General features: G+C 38.2%; 1 protein-coding gene and 1 long non-coding RNA gene across 9 annotated transcripts in view; one reads left to right on the forward strand and one right to left on the reverse strand.

Moving 5' to 3' along the window:
- SYAP1 (synapse associated protein 1) overlaps window positions 1–3,314 on the forward strand; it is a 34,990-nt gene extending 31,676 nt beyond the window's left edge. Inside the window, exons 8-9 of the mRNA XM_077816277.1 lie at window positions 383–530; window positions 2,290–3,314. Coding sequence (XP_077672403.1) covers window positions 383–530; window positions 2,290–2,417 — 276 coding nt within the window. The 3' untranslated portion in view covers window positions 2,418–3,314. The remainder of the gene's footprint in view (window positions 1–382; window positions 531–2,289) is intronic.
- LOC144264549 (uncharacterized) lies at window positions 1,890–19,699 on the reverse strand. 8 transcript variants are annotated; one of them, XR_013346067.1, is made up of 4 exons: window positions 19,508–19,699; window positions 14,480–14,614; window positions 10,828–11,102; window positions 1,890–3,233 (listed from the first exon to the last, which is right to left on the reverse strand). It is a non-coding gene; the product is annotated as an uncharacterized LOC144264549 (long non-coding RNA). The 8 variants fall into 8 exon arrangements; XR_013346070.1 differs by having other exon boundaries at window positions 14,480–14,619; XR_013346069.1 differs by having other exon boundaries at window positions 14,480–17,033.
- Window positions 19,700–20,001: the final 302 nt, after the last annotated feature.

Below are 20,001 nucleotides of genomic sequence, written 5' to 3' on the forward strand. Positions count from 1 at the left end.
CAGGGGAGAGGTTTCCAGAGATCAATCCTACTATAACTCTCATCCTCTTATGGATAGTGTTTAATTTTTTAACTTCCTCCACAATTAATATAAACATTCTTATTACGATTAAATTACTTTAATCTTTTCACTGTTTTTGGAGATTACTAAACTGAATTACAATTCTTAGTAGAAAAATAAAAAAACGTAACATGGAAATTAGTCCCTTCTTCAAAATGTATATCAAATGGTTTTTTTCTGTACAGGAAGATATGGTAATTGACAAAATAGATTTTTTTTATTTGTATTTGACTACATTAAGCTATGGAAGAGAAGTTCACATAGAGTAATGATTGTCAAGTGTGTTTTCCTTTTCGAATGATCAAAATTTATTTTATTCAAGGACGAGGAAGAGATTTCTACTAGTCCAGGTGTATCAGAATTTGTTAGTGATGCTTTTGATGAATGTAACCTGAATCAGGAAGACCTAAGGAAGGAAATGGAACAATTGGTGCTTGGCAAAAAGGAAAAGGAGACCTCCATAGTAGAAGGTAAAACAAAAATTAAAGCTAATAAAGTAAATAGCTTTTTATACATTTGATTACATTCGTTCTCGGCAATTTTAAAAAAAACTGTAATGTTTACTGAATTTCAAAAGATAGTAGTAAGGGTTTGCTAGACTTGGAATAACAGAATAATTTGACTGAGCCTTGTAAAATTCTACTCTTACTAAGCAAGTAACTTTTTGACAACCAAGTCAAAAAATCATCATGTCATCATAGAAGATTACATGTTTTGCTTGACTTTCTGGAATGCCTCACTGCAGAAAGGACTAATCACTATTCAAGCAGACTCTTGCATGGAATACTAGTAACAAAAAAAAATGTTCTGAAGAAACAATCAACTTTACAAGAAGTTCTGCTATGAAAAAATGACTGAAAATGACAGGGATTCTCATTTTTTCTTAATTCCCATCTCACATACTTGATTGTAAGTAAAAGGTTTTTTGTGTAACTGCAATCCTTGCAAACTCAATGTGGGATCTGAAAGTCAAGCTGCATTTTCCTTATTGTACATCATCATCAACAGTAAAGATTTTACAATCCAGATTATGGTTTCAGTGATACCTGTACCTTAAATAGAGTTACATAAATTTAACAAATCAGAAATTACTAAATAATTTTGAAGATGATGAACAAGAAGAAATATAATTCAATTGTCTTAGCATGGCTCTGTCGAGTTAACAGAAGTAAAAAAGCAGAAAGTTTAGTCTTAGTATATGTGACTGAATATACCACAATAAAATAATCTGACATTTTTTACATAATCACTTTTTAGAGTAGAATTGTAGTCCAGATGTTCAGATGCTGTGAATATTAGTCTGAAATCAGTTATTTGCAAGATGTTGCAACCCCAAATTTAATAGTTTGTAGGTTTAACCTTAAAAATACACTCATATGCATTTTCCTGAATTGATTGAAATTCTTGCTGAGTGGTTTTAATAAAGCTGTCAATATATAGTGTATTTAGCAGAAATGTTAACTCACAATACTGGATGAGACTATGGAATTACCTCCTATGATATCCACACTCCAGCTTTGGCCAATACCTAATCCTTCAAATGCCAGCCTCTACCCTAGCCACCTTCTCATTACTGACCTCGTCAATTTGAAGGAAGGGTGGCAACACAGGAATGCCTTCTGACTCCTCTTTTGCCCTGAAGTATGCAAGTTCATTATTTTTATCCCTTATTATATTAGCTTGCCTAGCTACGTATCTTAGTGGAAATAAAATTGTCCATCCCTCCTTCAATTACCCATAGTATTGAATTTTTATCTTTGAAACCAATGAATTCCACAAGCTGGTAACACTTGATAATGGATCATCATTAACTGTAAGGTGTGTAGCAGTTTTCATGTAGCATAGCTCTTTTTATTTCTTTTTCTGTAAGAAAAGGTGGGGAGGGGTTGACAGCAGAGAGAGAGACTTGAATTCACACTGTTTATAGTTTGAAAAATCAGCTTGTCTTTGGTACAGGTAGACATTTTGGGTTACACTGAGGTGGAAAAAACATCAAATATAATAAATATTTGTCCATTGTTATTACATCAATACTTTATAATAATATATTCTGGGGACAGTCCTCTGTATATTAGTTTTTCATCCACAGTTGTTCCAAAGATGAAATTCTTGAGCTTCCAGAACTCTGGAATGCAAGACAGGTAGCCTCAATGAAAATAATCTAGTTATACATAAACAACATTCTGTACCGTCAAAGTAGGTATTACATATCATTTATCTTCCTTGTAGAAGAGACTGCTGATTGGGAGAAGGAATTACAGCAAGAGCTTCAAGAGTATGAAGTGGTGACAGAATCAGAAAAACGTGATGATAACTGGGACAAGGAAATAGAGGAAATGCTGCAGGAAGAAAATTAACCATTTTCCTGAAATCACTGCAACCCATAAACAATTTCTGAAAACTGACATGAATATCTGCTTTCATACTTGCTTCCAAAATATCTTCGAGAGACACTAACTTAAAATCATTAAAATTCCATATAGGGATGGTACAGCCAGCCTTGCTGTTCTTTGTATGAACAGTTTATGAACGTGATCACTCTTCTTAAAATATGATTGCAGGTGATATGTAATAATCAAAAGTGATAACATTGTCATATGAAATTACTGGTATTTTATTTTAATATGTTTAGTTTGTACTCTTTCTTTAGAGGGCCAAGAAGTGCTACTAGGATGTAGTAGAATACTTGTAAATCTAAGAAAATCTGAAGTTTTAGTCTACAGTCTTCTACGGTGAGGTAAAAATGGGATGTTGTGACTACCTTTATGCATGCAAGTAACTGCATTTCATCATGTTTGCTTTTTAATCTCTGTATGATATTTATCTGTGTACCATTTATTAAGTTACTTGTAACCATTAGCTTTCCTTTATACTTTACTTCCTAAGAGCATATGGCGCCAAAGAATTTACAGGAAATCTTACGAGAATAGTTTCCTGATACCAGTTTGTTTTTTAAAAACCTTTACTAATCCAGACTCTAAAAGAAGCACCAATTTATAGTGATGGGGTACAAGTCACTTAACATTTAAATGGTTAAATAATAAGAAAATAATTCTTACTTGCCTTGATCTAACATGTTTCTTTAAACCATCGTGTTACAGTATCTCCTTTCCCCACAGACAGAAATGGTTTGATAGTCTTGTGTCTTCAATGGATAACTAAATTTCATGTCACTGAGAGAATTGCAAAGACTTTAAAAGAGAAGAACTTAATTCTGTTTTCTGGATGAGAACAAATTAAATATTTGTACAGTACTTATTCACTTTTTCTTTATTTTAAGTGCTGAACTTAAATATGTAGACAAGTGTCTTGATTTGGACAACTTTATTAAATACTGTAGATATTTATAAAATTTACTTTTTTTTAGTGTGACTATTGGAATATGACTGATCATGGTTGGATACTTCAAACCTTCTGCAGATTTCCAAAATGTACTTTACTTTCTTGCTGATTACATTTAATGATTAGGACCCCCTGAAAGAAGTTTCTTTTTAAGAACTGAGGTTCCAGATTCTTTCCTATTGCTAGGCACTTGTGTGTCAATTATGGTTTTTCTCTTAAACCCAGTATCCTGTTTACATAAATAAGAAAATAATATTCAATTTGTTGCCTACTTTGAAAGTAACTGTTGTACAAGGTGTCTTGTCTTTTAAAATGTGGTATTATGCTGCCTTTTCTTAAACATTCATGCCACGGGTAACTCCAGAATTCTCCGATAGCTTACATTTTGTCATTAAGTTTTAAATTTTTAAGTCGAGTAGGGTGTGGGATTTGATTCATGGAGCCCTTCCCAAACGGAAGACTGAGACTAGAATATCACACCACTAGTAATGGGGACCTGGCCTGGGCTCATCCTGTTAAGATTCTGCTACTGCTATCAGAATGCTGGGTTCAGACTCACATTATTTTTCGGTTGATAGCATTGCTTTCCCAGGTGATCCTGCAGATTATAGAGAAGACCTGATGACCCGTGTTTTCCTGTCCTGCAATTATGAAGATCTGACTCTCAGCGGCTCCCCCAAAGATATTTCTGTTAATGGGAGGTAAGTTGACAGTGGAAATCTAGATTTGCAGAATCAGAAATGGGGAGCTTTTTGTGGTCCAGATAGAGGGTGAAGTAGATCTGACCTTGGGTTTGCAAGGTGGTAAATAGTAGATGCAGAGTGAAATCCAGATTGAGGGAAATCAGAAAATGCAAGTGGCAGACTAGATTTAAAGAAGAAGTAGAGGGACTTGGATGGAAGATGGCCAAAATTTCATGGGGCATGAACAGTACCTTTTTTAAAAATTGTTTTAATTCTACTGTCAGAGTTCTAATGTTTTCTTTATATTTACATAATACAGTTAACATAACTTCATTACATTTAATATTCTTATCTATGAAGGTAAAAACTGTCACATGGCCTTTCAAAGCTGTACAAAAATAGGTGAACCATGCTGATATATGGGAATATAACAACTAAAATGCCATCAAAAAGCTTGCATTTTCATAGATTCCAACCTAAAAAGTTGTATAAAAGGAGAAATGTGATTGCAAAATGTAAACTTCAAGGCTCTGTTCCTTCAAACATGTATGTGAGTTGAAGTGGTGAAATTTTTTCAGCAAAATTTTCAGGACTGGGTAACTATTCATGAATTTTGGTTGAATTCAGCAAATCATTTTGGCTGGAAAAAAACTGAAAAAAAGTTTTGGGAATATGACTAAAATATTAATTATTTGCTCAGCTCTACATCTGAGTAAGTAGTCTGACTGATTTCAGTCGGGTTATGCACATGCATAAATGTTTTCAGCCTGGGGCCTAAATTTCTAAATTACTAACAACTTTGATAAAAGTTATTTCAAAAAATAAGGAAGACAGTGACCTCTTAAATACAAAGAACCGCATTAACATAACAAACTCGCTAGAGGAAAACACTTTTCTAGAAGGGTATATTACAAATCTAACATGAAAACTGAGTTGAGCCCAGAAATACAGTATGTACTGAATGCACTGACTAACCAGGCTGTAACATGAACAGGCCCCAGTATATTCCAGCATCCTGGAATCCACTCCTTGCTCTGCAGAATTGTTCCAAAATCTAATAATTCATTTTTAAATTGTTTCTAGTCCTTGTGTGTTCACATTTTCAAAGGTTTTTTTTTGCAAAGCATAAATTGGTATAGTGTTTTTGTCCTAATATTAACTCAGAGGTGTGAACTCCCCATTCATCTCAATGGGATGTTACCTCTGTGTCCTAAAAACAATTTAAATATCAGCATTAATTATATGCTGATTATTTTAGCAGAAAAACCAGCTAATGGGGAAAAAAATTATCTGCCTCCCATTTCCTGTGTAGATTGCTCCTTGCAGGATTGGGGCCTGCAAGATTACTAGGAAGATAGTGAATACACAAAGTACTGACTATGCAAAAATTGCTGTCAAATGCACAAAGTAAACAGAAAAAAAACAGAGGAATATTTTTGCTCTGAGACAGAATAATAACAGTAACAGATAAAAATTTTTCAGTGAGAAATGGGATTAAGTTGACTGTGAGAGAACAAACAGCTAATTCGGGAGAGATGGGCAGGCTTTTAGGTCCTCAAATGTTCTGGATCTATGTTGCTTATTGAAAAAAATGTGCTTTAATATCAGTTTTATAAATGTTCTAAAAAATTATTAAACAAAATCAAGGAAACATACAACCAAAGCCAGAATATTGTTAATATTAAACTAAATTAAGAGGAAAGCAATACAACTATCAGATCAATAAATCAACAAATTAGTCTCAATACTGGATTGCAATTACATTTTAAAATTAAATCATCAGATTAATACAACAAATTATCCTTATACATTCTAAGAAGGGATCTCAGGAGATCTCTTATAAATAAGGCTATGAATCTGTCACGGAGGTCACGGATTCTGTAATTTTACAAGACCTCTGTGACTTCTTAAAAATTCCAATAATTGAGCCCTGGTTGGCATCAGAGTTTAGGCTTCAGCCCCAGGCAGTGGAAGGGCTCAGGCTTCTCAATAAATCCATGATTTATTGTTCATTGCCCACGTCCTGTCCGTGACTGTTAATTAAAATACCCATGCCTTACTTATAAACCCTAATTTAAAGAATTTTACCCAAATCAAATCTATAACTGGGAGCAGGTTAAAGATTTTGCTACTGAAACAATTATTATCTAAAGTATGAACCACAGCTTCAGAGCCAATTTCAAATCTTCCATAGATTTCAGTCAGTTCTTGTGTAGTGGCTAATCCTTTCCTTGCCTTACTCCAACGGATATTATAAAACGGGCTTTAAAAGAACACCCTGATAAGCAGCAGTTTGTTTTACAAGACCAATTTTCCATTAAACAGTGTTGACTGGCGTTAATTCTGCTACCATTCTTTAATGCTTTACTGACTGAGTTACATATCATCTTTACCATGTTTTTGCCTGGGATTGATATTGGATCAACTGGCCTGCGGTTACCTGGGTCATCCCATTTACCCTTTTTAAATAGTGGCATAACCTTAGCTTTTTGGCAGTTCTCTGAAACTTTTCCTGTTCTTTTTCTTGTTGTTAATCATGTTTATTTCATGGACCAACCAAGAATGGGGCTTCATTGTCCTAGGTACCATATGAATAGAGAGAAGCAAAGAGTTTACAATCTAAATAGACTGGACAGGCACAGGGTGGAAAAGGACAGAACACACAGAGTGAATGATGATGGTGGCAACCAAGTGTCATGTTAATTCCATGACTTTTTGTTCTAAGACTCATTAAAAATCGACACTAATATTTCAGAGAGTTCCTTGGCCAATTATTTTATGACACTCCGGTGCAAGTTATCTGGTGCTGTTTAATTTTAATAATTGCTGTTTAATATCCTTCCTGGTTACTTATGGATTAGAATATATTTCCTTCTGACTGTAGGAATAAATGAGTCTGCCTCTTTCCAAGTACAGAACAGAGATACTTATTGGATACTTCTGTTTTTTCTGCATAGGACCTAACTGGCTTACCTGATTCAGAAAATCACTTAAGCATGATCTTAAATGCCTTGCTGATTTGGAGCCCCAAATCTCTGTGCTTTATATCCCCAACTGTAACATTTGTTAGTGTGTGTGTGTCATTTCCCCATGTGTAAAATGGGAATAATATAAGAATGTTGGAAGGATAAATTTGTTGGTGTTTGTAGATGCTTAGATACCATGGAAATGGGGAACATAAGAACAGATAGAAAAATATAGAACAAAGTGAATTTATTGTACCAGATAGCCCCTTCTTTAATCATTGGTTTTGAATTCCTGCCTGGCTGTTTGTCAGTTCTCACATCTGAAAATCAGTTGCATAGTTCGGTAGAATTCAGAATCCTGATGTGCCAGAGTTAGATTTATCAATAAAATGTACCCATTGACTAACATTACACAAGTTACACTTGGCAACTCCACATCTGTAAGAACAAAGTGCATGACTTCCTTGTGATCATGCATCAAAACCAGTTTGTTCAGTATATTAGAGTGAAGCTCAAATTAAGTGGATTCATAAAGGTTGAACACTTAGTGCCTTTGGTGTCAGTAACCACAGGTGCTTCTATTTACAGCAGCTTGATTAATGTACAGTGTGTGGCTTCCCACCTAGATTCTTAGCTATTGCTGCATTTAAGAGGCTATAAAGAAGAAATACAGGTGCTTTCACATTCATGGACATCAAATGTTTCAGTTTACAACTGACGACTTAAAGTTACTTAGGACTTTTAAATACTTATGGTACGCTTTAATGAGTATACTTGAGAGTGTATGTTTACTGCTGTTTACATCAGGGGAACTTACTTTCTAGCCCTTTCCCTGTGTAGACACTATAGCAGGGATCGGCAACCTTTGGCATGTGGCCCATCACAGAAATCCGCTGGCGAGCTGGGGACAGTTTGTTTACCAGCAGCGTCCGCAGGTTCAGCCCATCGCAGCTCCCACTGGCCGCAGTTCACCGTTCCAGGCCAATGGGGGCTGAGGGAAGCGGCACGGGCTGAGGGATATGCTGGCCGCCACTTCCTGCAGCCTCCATTGGCCTGGAACAGTGAACTGTGGCCAGTTGGAGCTGCGATCAGCCAAACCTGCAGATGCTGCAAGTAAACAAACTGTCCCAGCCCGCCAGCGGATTTCCCTGACGGGCCGTGTGCCAAAGGTTGCTGATCCCTGCGCTACAAGTTTTCATATACACCATGCTTTCACACCCTAAAATTACAGAATAAAAAGGCAGGCATGTCTCTTGACTAATGATAACAAAGGACAAAAATAAAAAAAAGGGGGAAACAAGATCCTTAAGATAACAATAGGTCAGCGTGCTCTTTAGTTCTCATCAGGTTCTGGGCTCTTGCAGAGCAGGAGCTGGAACTGCAAAGAGCCAGACAGTGATGTTCCACTGGCACAGTAGTTCTTGCTAGTGGGCCTCCTTCAGGAGCAGGGAGAGACTGGTCAAAGGGTGAAATGCCCTAGTTGTTGTTGATGTGACTTCCTTTTCCCCAGGTGATCGGTCTTAAGGACACTGGAATATTAGTCTTCCCTCAGGTAGTTTGTTGACAAGAAAAGCAAAGCTTCTCAGGCCTTACTCTTGAATGATTATGGTTTGCAAGCTTCGTTCACTCCACCTTGCAGTGCCTCCCTCCCCAAGGCCTTCAGACAAATCAGGTGTAAGGCTTGTTTTGGAACCATGCAGCTTGGTCCAATCAGGTTTAAATTAAGTCATCATTCACTAGTGTCAACTAAGAAAGGTCCCACTTGAGCCAGAAATTTTAAAATATCTGGTGTTTGCATACCACAGAGGACTATAAGCTTGTGACCCTCCAAAAATGCAGAATGTAAGGCCACTTTTGAGGAAGCTTGAGGTGCCTTTGTCTGGGTGAAAAAATCTTCATGACATTATGTTACCAATTTTGGGGAAGTTCAAACCAAAAATATTACAGAAATAACACTGAAAAGATCCTAGCAACAACCAACCACTCAACACTCATCCATCAGCAACATTAAAAATGAGCAGAACAAGCACTGTCATTCTTTTCACAAAGACAACAACTTCCAGTAAACTTTATATTTAGCAACTGGGACATAAATCAAACAGCTTATCCCTCTGGATTTTTCACTCAGTAGAGAAGTTACTTTAAAACCTACTAAAGTGATACCTTTAAGAAATAAAAATAATTAACATTTAGATAAGGTCTGTATTTCCGTATGCACTGTTTCTCTCACAATTTTTCTCCCTTTTGCACAACTTCAATTTTAATGTTACAGGTTCATCTTTAAGGGTCATTTAATCCATAATTCATGCTCCCCCTCTATTTTACTGATTATATCAGAGGTCATGTAGTATCATGGAAGATATTCTTTACAGACCTTTTGTAGGCAGGGATGAATTAAAGGGCAAAAAGGGAACTTTAAATCTGAATTAATTGCTTTTGTGAATTTGTCAAGGCTTAATATTTGTATTGATGTATATAAATTCTATTTGTTTGGCAAATATATAACTGCTTACAGATGAATACTCTGACTGTCTAAAATGCACCATCATACTTCCATTATTCAGTTTGTTCCTATGTGACTATAACAGTGGGGGAGATTTCCAAGGGCTCAAATGCCAATTGGGTGCCCAACTCTCATGGAAAGTTACTGCTTCTCACTATAAAGTACAACAAGTGGTTTTTATAATTAAAAAAACATATTTTCTGGGAGTATATAAACTAACAAAGATCATTATCTGACTGAAATCTGATATATAAGGTCTTTGCCCACTGGCAAAAAAAAAATCTGGTAATATTGTAAAATCTGCTTAGTTGATTTTAACATGGAAGACTGAAGCAAAAGTTGTTTCGGATGCTCCTCTGTTTTTTTTATGGAACATTCAATGTCTTCCATTTAAAAGGATCAACGTGCCAAGTCACTAGTGTATAGCATATCTAGCTGGTTACGTTTGGTAGGAGGAAAAGCACTAAGGCTCTGATTTTGTAAACAAATGTATGTAAGTACACACCTCCACTCATGTAGACCTTCACGGACTTCAGTGGAGCACTGTGTTGGCCCAAGTGTCTACCTCCAGGCCACCCTTTGCAGGATGGGGGCCTTGGAAATTAAACTTCAAAAATTACTACTTCCATTGAGCATTAACTCATTATATAGATGTAAAGTGTACTGCACTGTATTTTATATGCACAAAAAAGTGTGTAGGCATTAATTCTTAAATTACCTACAACTTCTTTGGTTTTTTTTAGACTGCTGGATTCAAACATCTGTAAGAAAACAACACAAATTTGGAAATGAATATAAATACAATAGACAGCAATCTGGAGACCCAAGATACCTAAAACCATCAAGAAAAAGAAACCAAAATATATAAAATTGCTAGTTTTCTCAGAGGGAGTTAAAGTTGCTACATTGGGCATTAACCTTTGAGAAATGTATGGATATAGTTACCTACATATAATTTATTTTAGCACAAGGTGTCCAGTGAAACTAACATTTTTCTGATTAAATTTTAATTTCCCTATGCATTTTGTACAGCCAAACACTATATTTAACTAATAAAGCTGTTCTGTGCTCCTGATCTAGTGTTAAATCTTGGGGGGGAAGGGTTTACAAATGCTTTAAATACAAAATAATTTTCCAAACAAAATATTCCCCTAAATTTATCTTCAGAGGCATAGGAGATTTAAACACATACAGTTTAGCTGTAAGAATGTCTTTAACTGACAACTCAGACTGAAAGCTAGCCTATCTTTTTTTTCTTTGCTTTGTCACTTACATAAGATCATAAAGCTGCTTTTTTTTGTAGTAAAAATACCACTGCATAACAACTTTAGCCCCATGGACTCGCAGAATAACACTGCATAAATTGTACCAGCATCTATGGTCTGACTGTGTGCTGGATCCTTGAACTGTTGAGCCCTCAACTGTTGTTGACTTCTCCCTCATGACCGTTATGCACAAGTGAATGGACTTCAGTAGGAGTCGGAGCATGCAAAAACTGCAGACCCTGATTTCATACAAGTATCTAGATTCCAGCTGTAGAATTACAACCTGGAAAAAAACACGGATAAGATGTAAGAGCTTCAAAAATTGGACCTGGGTTTAACTTCAATGGGAAGACAGGTATACTATCTGAACTGATCTTTACAATATATAGCACGGGGAGTGACTGGCTGATAACTGTACTACAATAGCTGTACTCCCAGTAAGTGAACAGTAATAATGATTACCCAGTAATGGGTGATATTTTGGTCATGAAACATTTAGTTTTAAACACAAATGACTTTCCTGTTTAAGATATAAAACACAAGTTCACATTTTTTAAACTAACTGGTAAAAATGTATAAAGCGATTTTGAAATAAGGCTATCACCAGATGATGAGCTAATTGTTGCTACATTTTCTTTGAACTTTATTAAAAGATTGAGATACATGTAACTTCTTTAAAAATTACTACACGGAAGGTAAGACTAATGTAATTTTTGTAAAATAATGGAAATTAAAACTGAGTGCTATGTAACTGCTTATCTTTGCAGTGTAGCCCAAGATTTATTGGTCTTTGCTTTTCATATACAGAAATCATCATGCAAGCTCATTGTTAGCTTTAACTGAACACTGTTGCAAATGGAGGAGCAACTAAGAAAAATATCCTCTTTAAATATATTCATCATTTTTAATTCAGAGAGATTATGTATAGAAACTCTTCTGAAAAATTAATTCCCTGCTTCATCTCATGAAGTTATTGCTATTGAAAAGATTGTGACAATACTGAGGTAGGCAGAGGAAAATTAGAAACAGGTGAACTGTTTTCTGTACATGCATTCATCAGCACTGAAGCAAACTAAATTTCCAAACAAAGTACAGACTGTAAATAAATATATTAATTTAACAGAAAATTAGTACAAAAGATAAACCATGGAAGTAAGGAAATTTAATTAAGGTTTAAAACAAACACTGGAAAATAGACTTCCTTCAACTACTAAGTGCAAAAGAGTTTGCAAATAATTATGGTGGTTCTTTGAGTGCTTGTTCATGTTCATGCACACACTTGATTGGAATGCACATGAACAACACATCTCGAAGAACAGTTATGAGAAGCAAGTAACCATTTTTTATGCTATTAACTCTGTCCCCTCTATGTTGCCTTCAGTGGTGGGAGAAATTTATTACTAGCCATGTGAAAGAATGTCTTCCTAACTAAATTGGTTAGTCTCTAAGGTGCCACAAGTACTCCTTTTCTTTTTGCAAATACAGACTAACACGGCTGCTACTCTGAAAAAAGGCCTTCGTTGTTCTGATGATCACTATCTGAACAGCTGGCTGCAGGATGCAATTTAGTAGATCTTTCAGTAGAGGGAAAAACAACTTGTTTTACCTATTCCCAAAATAACTGATTTTAAACATTCACATTTACTAATTTGGGGTTTCACAGGACCATGGAATATCCCCCCAATGAGTCTTTGCACTTATTTTGGGGGGCCATGTTTAACTCTTTCCCCTTAGTAGTATCTTATTTCTGTTTTAGATAAAGTATTCCTCACAAAGGAGGGGGAAGCAGAAAAAAGATACAGTTTAATCAACAGGTTATATACAAAATTAGAGAAAATATCTTGATGTAAGCTTAAAATAAGTTAGTTTAAGAATCAACCTTGTGTGTGAGCGTCTGGATGCATGTTCCAAACCAAAGCTCTGTAGTCATACATTGTCCCCAGCTGCATTCTTAAATCAGGGTTCTCTTACTCCCAAACTCAGTTTTTACAGCTGGATAAGTTTCCTATCTTGACTTTTATTTGCTCCCTGAAAAGGGCAACTGAGCCTAATTTACTTAACATTCCATCTGTTAGACAAATCTGAGATTTTTTCCTTTCTTTTAATGCAAAAGATTGCCCTCACCTGAACTGATTCCTATCCACCCACACTTCTTTATCTTCTTATCCATTGGAAATGTTTAGAAACTTGCATCTGATGAGTTTTCTTATGCGGGCCACATGTCAATTCATAACTGACACACCTACCATTTAAATTTCAAACAGCAGTTTTGTCTTTTTTTATAAAATCATAACTGGCATCCAGCCTATATGAGGTATAACAAGACTTTCAGGTCCATCAAATATAGATGTGGATGTTGAGCATTATTTATTATTAGGAGTGGGGGAGAAGACCCTGTTATATATACATTTGGAGTGGATGTGGAAAAAATTGATTTACCTCTGTAGCTGGAAAGTGGAGTCTAGGTAATACTAGAAAAGTGAATGAGAGAGAGCTGATTATCAGTCATATAGTGGGGTGAAGCACTGATGCAAAGCATTAATAATATTGGAACTGGATCAGATTTCTGGTCCATCTAGCCTAGCATCCTGTCTCCAACAGTGGCCAGCTCTTCAGAAGAAGATGCAATAAAAATCTTAAATTACGCAGATGTGGTATAATCTGCTTCCCAGATTAGGTGTCTCCCTAATCACTAATAGTTAGATTGGTTTAGATCCTGAAGCACGAGGTTTAACAGTTCTTCCAAAATTTGTTAGCATTAACATATCATTCTGGATATTCTTGTCCATAAAAATGTTCAATCCCTTTTTGAATATTGTTTGTGACCTCAACGACATCCTTTGACGAGTTTCAGAGTTTAATTATGTTCTTATCAAACAAGGAACCAGAAGCTCCCAATCTGCCTTCTCTGTATCATTTTATACACTTGTATCATATCCCTCAAATTTATCAGCTTTCTAAGCTAAACAGTCCCAGTCTTCACTCTTCATAGGAGAGTTTTCCCATGCCCCTAATCATTTTCATAACCCTTCTTTAAACTCCATCTAATTCTGCAATATCTTTTTTGATACAGGATGACCAATATTGCTGCCAGTACTCTGGGGGAGGCCACACAATTGCTTTAGATAATCAGATAGTGTGTTCTGCATCCCATCCCTCCATCCCATTCCTTATGTGTTCTAACATCTTGTTTGTTTTTCTGATTGCAGCTTCCCGGTGTGTTCATTGAACTGTCCACGAAGACATCAGGTCACTTTCTTGAGTTGATACAGTTAATTTAAAACCCTGTAAAGTATAAGGGCAGTATAAATTGAGTGGTCAATATGTGGAAGGTAATATATGAAAAGTTATGATCTCTGGTCTGTGCCCTGTGGACAATAAAAGGGTCTGATCTTCAGCTAGAGGAGTCACATGTCATTTTCTTTGGAATGAAGGATGTCTGTGGCTTTTAGATGAAAGCGAGGACAGAGATGGTGATCACAAAAGGACAAAACTAAGATCTGTGTTAAGCCTTAACTAAGTATTTCCTGACTGCCTTGCAATTAGGTGGTTATATGTAAAAGAAATATTATCTAGCTTTCAAATGGTGGTTGTCTTGAATTTTTTCGTACCTTGTTTTAAATACAACCGTAACACTCTGAATGATGTGTGAAAACTTACTGAAGCAACTCCATTTACATCAAGTTGTGCAGGAATCCCAGCCCCAATACTCTCTCCGCTTTGTGGCTCTTAGAAGATGTGCAGGGCTGTTTTTCTGGTATCAAGTAATGATTTCCATGGGATTTGATGGGTATCCTGTACTTTGAAAATCAGACCATTAATTTAGGTGCCTAAATATGGAATTAGGAAATCAAGATTTAAATACGTTTTTTTAAATTGGCTATTGTTTCTACTAATTAAAACCTCACACTAGACATTTTAGCAGACTTTGAATGCACAAAAGGAATGAGAAAGTGCACATTATACAATGCTAGTTAAAACAAACCATTGCAAGAGAGAACATTCCTTTATTTTGAAGCAAGACTCCCACTGATTTCTGCTCCATCTGGAATCACCCCACTGTCCTCCTCCAGTATTCAATCTTTATCTATTCCTGTTATAATTTCGCATTGCAGAACTTGGCTTAGATCTGAGAGCTCCACAACTCCATAGAGTAGCTAAGTTTTCAGAGAACACCTCTACCTAATGCTGCAGCCGAGAATATATAGTTTTAGATTTAGTTCATTTTTTTTTTCTTCACTGAAACAGTAACCTTTGAAAGTCATTAAGCTTTAACTAACTTGGTCAGTTCGGCATTTCTGTTAATCTGTGACAAACTTTGCTCTTTTTCCATGACACTTCTTACCAGTGGAAAGCAAAAGTGTCTGAGAAACTGGTGTAGGTTGAAAGAAAGAAATAAGGTAAACTTAAGAAATGCATAAGAGGTTATGGAGACTTTCACGTTTAAATCAGTTATATGAATTGAATAGATAGTGACTGAAAGTTCTCGCATCATTCTTTCCTTCCCAACACCTTTTAGACCCAAGTTAAGTGAAATGGTGGTTTATCTAGTGCCAAGTTGACTATTCCCAGTCTATTGTTACATAACCCATCATCCAAAGGCCACCTTAGCAGAAGTTTGTGACTGCATATTACCATTCAGGTATAATTTTCAAATGCAAATTTGCATTTATACTGCATGTGCTCAGACCTACTCACAAACGGCATTTCAGTTTCCGGTACTGTCAATAAGGCTCTTTGCAGGCACACTCATTTTTAAAGGAAAATAGCTTACAAAAAGAGAGTGGAATGGGAGGTACAAGAATAGCTTTTTCTGCTGGAGATATGATTTCAAGTGAAATATTAATGGTAGTTTTCTCATCCTAGTTCAAATTTGTACACTTCAGAGAACTGTGAAATGTGGTATGGCAGGTAGGTGGCCTTTGTACACGAGGCCTATGACTGACTGTGGAAACTGATGGTTCCTGTTCTCATTATGCCTGCCTCAGCCTTCCTCACAAGCACTAATCTTTTGCATGAGTTATTACCAAGAAATATTTATAGTAATTATTGCTGGTCCTTACCACTGGCATTAGCAAAAAGTAGAGTGCCAGAAGTGTAAAAATCAATGCAGTTGAAAATATATTTTTAAATATGTTGTTGCCTGAGGAAAATTCTGTTTCTGTTGCTAGAATGGCGTCATCAGACTCCTACTGCACTGGTAAGTACTAATCTGTTTCTGGCACCCTAACACAATGCAATTGGTCTCATGGTTAAGCTTTTACTTTAATAAAAATAAAAGCACCAACCGTAGGGGAAAAGGCTCCCCGCCCCGTAGTTCAGAGTTGGATTGGTTATTCCCTCCCCTTCAGAAAGAACCTGTTCATTTTTATTATGGTATGGGGGGAGAGTGCAAGATCAATTCTTAATTGTTGTGTATTTGTTAACATAGTGCCAGGGCCAGATTAATGGACTCTAGGGCCCTGGCACACCACAAAATGAGGGTTCCCCATGGCTCTGTCCCACACTTGACGTGGCAGCAGAAAATGGAGGGAGAACTTCCTGTTCCAGAGAAGGGCTGGCAGCATGAGCCCACCTGGAGCATTGAAATTCGGAACCAGCTGGGGAAGAGGCCTATTTTTCCATCCAACTGTTAAGTTGTGCATACACTGGTAGAAGAACTAGACCCCTTTGTCTGAAAGAAAGTTGATATTAAGTCAAGTCACGATTATGATTTTTTATGACTATCCAGAACAGTTTTTAAAAGCCTTTAAATTAGCCATTAAGGCTAACAAATAGCTTTCTTATGGACCCAAGCCTTAACATTACTGAAAGCAGTTCAAAGCCTACTTACTTTCTCTCAGCATAGATCATCTTTACAAGTGTAAAGTAGCTGGGGAGAGAAAATCTGATGGCCAGAGCACCTGACTGGATGTGGGATTTCTCTTCCTAGCTCTGGTAGTAGAAGTTATTTACCCTCTCTGTACTTGAGTCTCCTCATGTGTTAAACAGGGATAATACTTCCCTATTCCATGGGTAAGGAGTGATGTTTAATATATTGCTGTAAGCACTGAGATGCTTTATAGAAGGGCATAGTAGTAATATAAACACTGGTAAAAATTAACATACAAACTGTGTTCTATTCCTGTGGCAGGGAAACTGTTGCCTGTCCTCTCCTCTTCAGTGTAGGGTCAGGATCTTTTGGATCCTTTCTGCCTCCCACAGGCCTTCTCACCTAGCCACAAGTGAGAACTTGTTTTGTATCTTTACCTCTGCTGCTATCACACCACAGAAGCCTCTGTCCCTTTACTGTCTCAGAGATCTGAGCATGCTTTTTTCTCTCCCCTCCACAACAGAGTCCCTATAACACATTCAGATACCTTTAGGATTTTATCCCATGCTTCTAAGTAGATGCTACCCTCTACAAATAACTTCTACAAAGATAAGCAGCCACCCTGTATTAGACATTATGTCCTTTAGTAACATAATATGATTTTGTGTAGTATGAATAGGGTGAGCATATTTCCTTGTGAAACACCAATGTTTATATTTTCAAGGCCTGTGCAGGCATTTGTCAGTTAAAATAAATAAATAAATTATAACCCCCTCCAGACTGGCCACCTGAGGTGGTGAAATTGATGACTCTTTCAAAGAATTCATGTTTACCTCCTTCATCCAACTTATTAGTCTTCCTTTCCACTAATCTCTAAGTTCAACTCTACTTACAAGAGGGCTAGATGAATCATGGGGCACAAAGCAGCAGAGAAGGGGATTGTTTGACTGAGATGAAAGCAGCCTTTTAATCTTGCCAAATATACTGAAGTGTCATTCCCAGAAAAATTGCCCTACATAGCTTCATCCTTGTGATAGATGTCATAGTTTTTTCTCTATGAAAATCAGGTCCCCCTAACCACAAATATTGCAGTGGGATGTGGTGACTTTTAGAAGTGTTGCCACATATTTTTCATACGTGTTGCAAACCAAACAGCAGAGTTAGCTTAGTCTTAGTTTTCAAAGTGATGCTCTTGAGCAAGAGCAAATAAAATACTTAAAAGAAAGTTAATATACACAAATACAAACAGGGCAAAAAAAAGGGGGGGGGGCATATGAATGGGGCATAATTTCCCACCAATAATCAAATCTTTATATAGAGCTGGCTCTTGAGAGCTTCTTGCTGAAGTATTTTCTACCTTACTTGAAACTCCTGCATCTATTAGGCCAGTGTACTCTATTAGTACTAGAATTGCCATTCTGCTCAGCAGGAATTGTAGCATCCTCAGTTAGCCACAGCTCACCTAAACAAGTAGTAATGTCTGCTTGTAGGCAGAAGGTAAGTCACACATTCATTCTTAGCTGAGGCCTGTTACCTTCACTCGTTTGTCCTACTTGTAAAGTTGTATTACCTTAACTAAAGGTGTGACGCTGCACTAATTTAAAGTGCTGCAACTTTTAGTGGGCACTTAAAAGTGATTTAAATTGGGTTTACAGCAGAGTGGACACAAGGACAAGCTAAACTGCTGTATGCTCATTTTAAACTGATGAAAGTTTCCACAGACAGGCTAAGTCCACACTGTAGCTTAGGTCAGTATAAGTTATGTTGCTCAGGAATTTAAATAAGCCCCACACACACACACCCCCAGTGATGTCAGTTACACTGACCTTAGCACCTGTGTGGACAGCACTATGTCAGCAGGAGAGCTTCTCCTGCTGACATACCTACAGCTTGCAGGGGGTGGTGTAATTAAGTTGACAGGAGAGTTTTCTCCCCTCAGCTTAGAGCCATAATTCTCGACCAGGGCTACATGTATCCCTTAAGGAACGTAGAGGTCTTCCAGGGGGTACATCAGTTCAACTAGATATTTGCATAGTTTTGCAACAGGCTACATAAAAAGCACTAGCAAAGTCAGTATAAGCTAAAATTTCATACCATGACTTGTTTGTACTGCTCTGTATAGTATACACTGAAATGCAAATACAGTATTTATATTCCAATTGATTTACTTTATAATATGGAAAAATGAGAAAGCTACAGTGTGGACATAGCCTATCTGTGGAAACTTTCATCAGTTTAAAATCAGCGTACAACAGTTTAGCTTGTCCTTATGTCCACTCTGCTGTAAACTCAATTTAAATCACTTTTAAGTGCCCACTAAAAGTTGCAGCACTTTAAATTAGCGCAACGTCACACGTTTAGCTAAGTGTGATCACTGTAGGGGCCATCGTTCAGGGGGAGGCGGGGATCCTACACCAAAGACGCTGCTGTCGGTTGTCTCTATACGAGGGGGTTACGGCGCCATAGCTATGCCCGCATCATCCACCTCTGGCCTAAATCCCTGCATTGTAGTTTTAATTAAAGTTTTGCTGCTTCGGCTGCAGGTCGGCCCCATGTTTCTACTTCAAGAACAAATATCAGTTTTCACTGGCAACAGCGCCTCTCGGCTCCGCCCGTCCGGGCAGCTGCAGCCTTCCTCTCCCCTTCTAGCGCTCACTTTGCACAAAGAAGAGAAGTGGTGCTGCTGCTGCTCGGGCCAGACGGCCACGTACCCTGAGCGCAGCCGCTGCTCTGGCCTTGGGCGCAAGGGCGGTCGCCGGCTTGGCGCAGCCCTCACACGCGCCGTCGGGCAAGGACCCCCACCCCGTCCCCGGCCGCTGGAGGGGGGCCGGCCGACCCGCGCCTGTAAGGTCCCCTAGCGCCCCCTGCCCAGTCACCTCCAGCGCTGCGGGTTCGCGGGCCGGTATCAGGGGCCTGAGCCCCGCGGAGCCTCCGCCTGAGCGCCCGCCGCTCCCCCCGCCCTCCAGCGTCGCGGCGTTGCCCCGTGCGGGGCCGCATCCCGCGCGCCGGGAAGTTCTCCCGCCAGAGTCGCGCGGAGACTCCACCGCCCGCTGCCCCGCGCGGGTGGGGCGGGGGAATTGCACGACAGCTCCCAGCATGCTCTGCTCTGGTGTGGTCCAAAGTGAGAGAGCCTGATGGGACCCGCGAGCCGCGTCACCCGCACGGCATGCTGGGAACAGCAGTCCCCCTCTCTGGGCTGGCGGGAGCCGCGCTGAGGGCGCCCTGGTCCCAAGGTGGGGGGGAGGAGAGAGAGAGAGAGTGAGAGTATACATCACGTGGCCGGGAGAGCTGCGCGGTGATTGGCTGCGGGCGGGGCCGGCACAAGCGCTTCCGGTGTCTCTGGTGCGGACGGCGACGGTAGGCTGCTTGT

This window comes from Eretmochelys imbricata, chromosome 1 (assembly GCF_965152235.1).
Source record: "Eretmochelys imbricata isolate rEreImb1 chromosome 1, rEreImb1.hap1, whole genome shotgun sequence".
Lineage (NCBI taxonomy): Eukaryota > Metazoa > Chordata > Testudines > Cheloniidae > Eretmochelys > Eretmochelys imbricata.